This window comes from Agelaius tricolor, unplaced genomic scaffold (assembly GCF_023055355.1).
Source record: "Agelaius tricolor isolate 1412-34295 unplaced genomic scaffold, bAgeTri1.0.p SCAF_62, whole genome shotgun sequence".
Classification (NCBI taxonomy): Eukaryota; Metazoa; Chordata; class Aves; order Passeriformes; family Icteridae; genus Agelaius; species Agelaius tricolor.
Window position 1 is genome coordinate 1 of NW_027269322.1, and position 5,200 is coordinate 5,200.

The 5,200-nt window shown below is 66.6% G+C and overlaps 1 protein-coding gene across 1 annotated transcript; it reads left to right on the top strand.

The window, feature by feature from the left end:
• The first annotated feature begins 2,595 nt into the window (after positions 1 to 2,595).
• LOC139605255 (serine/threonine-protein kinase pim-1-like) lies at positions 2,596 to 4,551 on the top strand. The gene is made up of 5 exons (XM_071456600.1): positions 2,596 to 2,724; positions 2,817 to 2,867; positions 3,193 to 3,559; positions 3,949 to 4,125; positions 4,448 to 4,551. Exons 1-5 carry the CDS (start codon positions 2,596 to 2,598, stop codon positions 4,549 to 4,551), a joined length of 828 nt encoding a protein of 275 aa, XP_071312701.1.
• The last annotated feature ends 649 nt before the right edge of the window (positions 4,552 to 5,200 follow it).

The following is a 5,200-nucleotide window of genomic DNA, read 5'->3' on the forward strand; positions in this document are numbered from 1 at the left end:
GCTGCTCGCTTCGGAAACATCTCCTAAGGCACAGGAGCAGGCGATGCCAAATGTCGGAAGCCAAGCAGGCAAGGCACGAGGCTGGCTTACCTTGACAGGCATCTTCTCTGGGAAAGAGGATGGAAAAGGAAGCTGTGTGCCCTGTGGAATGCAGGTCAGGGCAAGAATACACAGATGCTTCTAGCCACTGCAGGAGAAATTGGATGTGCTGCAAGTTCAGCGGGAGACGAAGGTGGCCAGAAATGCAGGGCACGATAAAAAGAGAGGTTTTAAATACATGAATGGAGAAAAACCCCTTGCAGAAATGACATTGAAATAATCTTGTTCCCTTCTGGCGTGTGGATGGTCACCTCCCAAACAAGGACAGAGACACAGCAAAGGTGTTGATGGTGCATTAGTTGCCTCTGTCTTCGACACTCATCCTTCCCTTCCCAGTGGAAACCATTGCACTGGTGTACCAAGGGACACTGCAAAGTCCTTGAAGAGGGCAAGCCTTGCTCAGCGGAAACCAAAGCACCCTTGTTTGGGGCACAGCATTCCCATCCAAACGCAACACATGCCAGCTACTGGAAGAAAGAAAGTGAATCCCAGTCCAAGCTAGAGCAGTGGGAGCACAAGGAGCGCTCCTTGGCAAAGCCCGATTTATTTAGAGCAGAGGCACAGCAGAAGTCAGTCAGCTGCTAACAAGAAACTCTTCCTGCCCTCGACAGGCAGTTCAGGAGAGCTCCCCAGAGACAGAGGAGCTTCAACTCCCTTTGTCTCTGGAGGATCTATCTTCTCAGGCACACACTAGTGGGTGTTTCCAGCTGGGAACAAGCGTCCCGGGAGCCGTCAGCTTGACGCTGCTGGCACCAGCGCTCTTCCAGGCGCGGCCCCTCGCTCCAGGGAAGGATGCCTTGCAGCAGGCTGAGCTCCCGTTCTCCCTGCCAGCCGCTTTCTCTGGCCATGCCCATCTTCAGCCACGAGCCGCTTCTGCTGCTCCCGGAGGCGGGCTGGCCTATGAGGACACAGAGGGGCTGAGCGGAGGCGTGATGCAGGGCTGTGATGTCCCAGGGCTGTGCCGGCCGCAGCACTGTGACATCACCGCGCTGGCGCTGGATAAGCCGGGCCAACGCCCGCGGCCTCCAGTGCAGTTGCGATGGGACGTGCCGGAGCCATGAGTGACGGCGGCGTCCTGGGGATTGTGCTTGTCCTGCTGCTGGCCGCTGGGGCTGTCTGGTGGGCCCTTGGCCACCGGCAACCACCCAGCCGGCGGGCACGGACAGCGCAGAGGAGCGAGCGCCCCGGCGTCCGGCCCGGAGGCTCACGCAGGAAGCGAGGAGCCCCTGCGGCTCCCAGGCCCTGCAGGCCTCGGGCCACTCGGCGCAAGCGGCCGCGTGCTCCCGCCAGCCCCCTGGGCAGGCCCTGCAGCTGCGGCCCCTGCGTGGCTCTGGCCCAGGAGCTGCAGGAGCTGATGCGGCTGCTCTGGGATCCCAAGGGGACACGGGCGCCCCTCTACTCGGGGATGTGGCAGGCGCTGTGGAAACAACTGCAGCAGCTGGTGAAGCGAGGCCACCTGCCCTGCTGTGGCCTGACCAGCTCCTCCCGAAGCCTCCATCCCTTCAAGAGGCTGCTCCCAGCAAGATTCTCCGTCCCTGGGAGAGCCTCAAGGCCTGCAAGGATGGCACAGCAGGGGAGAGCCGCCATCCCTGCAGGAACCTCAGGCTGTCAGAGACCCTGCATCCTGCCAGGAGCCTCTGCTATCTCTGACAGCCTCCATCCCTCGCAGAGGCTCAGGGAGACCTGTCAGCCTGCAGAAGGTGCAGAGCCCGTGGACAGGTCTCCCAGCTCCCTTGGACTCACGGGCTTCAACAAGGCGGGCGCAACTCTGACCCCTGACGTGGCCAGGGAAAGCCCAGAAGTCCCAATGGGAGCCCAGCCCGATCCAGGGGAGCCTTCTCGGGAGAAGCTGGCCGAGCAGCAAGCCTCCTGGAGCCAGCAGTGCTCATCCCACAGCTGCCAGGACGCTGTGCCGCTTGTGCCAGCCGGCGACAGCCCGAGCCTGCTGCTGGAGACGAGCCTGGAGACACCAAGGAGGTTCCTCCATCTCCAGGAAGCTGTTCCAAGAGAGCCCTGGACTGCCAGCAAGGGCTCTCCAATAGCAGGTGAGATCTCCCGAGGCGCTGTCTGAGGCTCCCCCGGGGCCTTTGAGGGGCGCGGCCAGGCCAGGCCAGGGCCCCTGGGAGCAGCCTGGTGGCTGGCTCTTTCCAGTGCCTCTGATGGCACGGCTTCAGAAAGCCCTGCTTGCTTTGCAGCTGCTCCCGGCACCCCCCTGGGCGAGGAAGCCTCGGGCTGCAGCCCCGGCCGTGGTCAAGAGCAGAGTCCAGCCCACGAGGCCGGGGACGGCGACGGTGCCGCCGTGCCCCCGCTGCAGCGGGGCTCCTGCAGCCGCCTGTGCGCGCTGCCCGGGCCCGGCTCTGCCGCTGGCCAGCCCGTCGGCTGCGGGGCGGTGGCCGCTGCCCGGCGCGCAGCAGGGAGCAGGTGAGAGCGGCGCGGCCCGCGGGGGCCCGGCCCGCTGCACTGGCGGGCACTGGGGGGTTCCTGGGCGCGGGGCTGATGGCTCGCTCTCGGCCTTTGGCAGGGCAAAAGAAGGAGCTGCAGGAGCTGTACCAGCTGGGCCCGCAGCTGGGCAGCGGTGGCTGCGGCACCGTTTTCTCGGGCATCCGCCTCTCCGACGGGAGCCCGGTGAGTGGCCGCGGCGGCCGGCCGTGGGACGAGGGGCAGCGCTGGGGAGGGGCAGGGCTGGAGCTCAGCCCTCCTCTCTGCGTGGCTTGCAGGTGGCCATCAAACGTGTGGCCCGGGAGAGCGTCCTGCAGTGGGACCAGCTGGTGAGGGAGCGGGGCCGGCGGGACAGCGCGGGCCGGGGCGGGCAGGGAGAATCCCGGGGCGCCGACTGGCAGCGGGAGGCGGGGCACGGCGGGGACAGCGGGCGGGGGCTCAGCGTGCCAGCCGCAGCGTGGCGGGCCCGGCCGGGCCAAACAGCGGCGGCGGGGCCGGGCAGGGGCACCCCCCAAGCATCCCCTGGGCGGGAGGAAGCCCCAGCACCAGGGAGGCTGCGCAAGGGGGCACGGGGCCATCCCAGGCAGGGCGCAGCGCAGCAGCCCCAGGGCAGCATCAGGCCTGCCGCAGGCCCTGATTTTCTCCTCCTGGCAGCCCGACGGCACCCGCGTGCCCATGGAGATCGTGCTGATGGAGAAGGTGGGCTCTGGCTGCTCCAACATCATCCAGCTCCTCGACTGGTTCGAGCTGCCTGACAGCTTCGTGCTGGTGCTGGAGCGTCCGGAGGCATGGCAGGATCTCCTGCAGTTCCTGCTGGAGCAGGAGTTCCTGTGCGAGGAGATGGCGCGCTGGCTTTTCGTCCAGGTGCTGGAGGCCGTGCGGCACTGCACCGCCTGCGGCGTCCTGCACCGGGACATCAAGCCGGAGAACCTCCTCGTGGACCCGGAGAGCGGCGACCTGAAGCTCATCGACTTCGGCTGCGGCACCTTCCTCCAGGAGCGGGCCTACACGCGCTTTGCCGGTGAGCCCAGGGCCCGGGCCCTGCTCCCCGTGCCAGGCACTGCAGGGCCCCACTCCCTGCTGGGCTGCGGGCTGCGGCCTTCAGCCGGCTGCCCTTTGGCCCGGGGCAGACGCCGTGCCCCGGGAGCCGGCCGGCTGCCGGCCCTGCCCACAGAGGGGGGGGCGGCAAAAGCCGGCTCGGCAGGCCAGCAAGGGCCCGGGCCGCTCCGCTGGCCTTCTTTGCCTGGCAGAATGCTTCCTTGGCTTTGGCCAGCTGGCTGGGGGACGCGGGGGTGGCCTCGGGGGGGAAAGCTGTGGCCGCGGGTGCAGCCCCTGCCTCAGCCAGGAGCCTGGCGCTGGGCTCTGGAAGGCAGCAGCCCGCGCCTGGACAGCGCCGCCCGTCTCCCCTAGGAACGCACGCCTACAGCCCGCCCGAGTGGATCTCCCTGGGCTGCTACCACGGCCATGCGGCCACCGTCTGGTCCCTGGGCGTGCTGCTCTACGTCATGGTCTGTGGGAGCCTCCCCTTCGAGGACGACCATGCCATCGTGCTGGGGCAGCTCTTCTTCTGGCAGCAGGTCTCTCCAGGTTGGTCTCCGGCCCCAAGAAGGCGGCTTTGGCAGCGGGCGGCGCGCGGCCCGGCGCGGCCCTCACGCAGCTCCGCGCACCGTCCAGCTGCCCCCAGGGCCGGCCGTGGGAGGTGGCCCGTGCCCACGGGGTCAGCGTGGCCCCCGCGGCCCAAGGAGGCGGCCGTGTCCCGCCGTGCCGCTCTCTTCCCGCGGGGCAGAGCGGCTCGGGAGGCCGCCGCAGCCCCGAGCACACGCAGCGCGGCCCGGGCCCCGCGGGCGCCGGGGGCAGCTGGCCGGGAGCCTTCTGCCAGTGACCGGCGCTGTCTGCCTTCTCTCCCCAGAGTGCCAGCACCTGATCCGCTGCTGTTTGGCCAAGAACCCCGCGCACAGGCCGCAGCTGGAGGAGATCTTGCGCCACCCCTGGGTGCAGGGCAGGCGTTTTTGACGCCTTGCCGCAGCCTCTGCAGCACCCACTCACAGAATCCCACGCAGGACCGAGGACCCGGGAAATAAAACAACAACAAACCCATTGCGGCCTCTCAAGTCTGCTCCCTGTCAGCAACTTCAGCTACAGAAACCTCTTGGGAAAAGGGCAAATCACAGGGCTCCCTTCAGCCTTTGGCAAGCTTTCCATGCCTTCCCTCCAGGCTGCTACTTTTGTGTCTCCAAGCACAAGCTGTAGTGCCGGTAGGAGGGGTTTGACCGAGCCAAGAAATGCAACAGTGAAACAACAGCTGCCCTTTGAAAGTGACAAGGGCTTCTTGGTATGTCTCCTGAAGTGACGCAAGGCTCCCTGTGTGCATTGCAAGGATCAGCGTCTATCAGGGACAGAGATGCCTCCTCTGCAAAGCTCTGAGAAGAACCCGAAGCAGCAGAACCTCATTTCACGTTGAGCCCCGATCAACTCTTCCTCTTTCTTTCCCTCCCATCGGCAGCAGGCAAATGCTCAGCAGGCCTGGTGGCTCATGCCAGAGCCTTCTTCCTCCCCAGGAAAACTCCTCCCAGTAAGGGAGGAGCCCCCCACAGCCCAGGACCATCCAGCTCAGCCCCCCTAGAGCCAGGCCGCCCTCTGAGCCCCACGTGCCCTGGGCCAA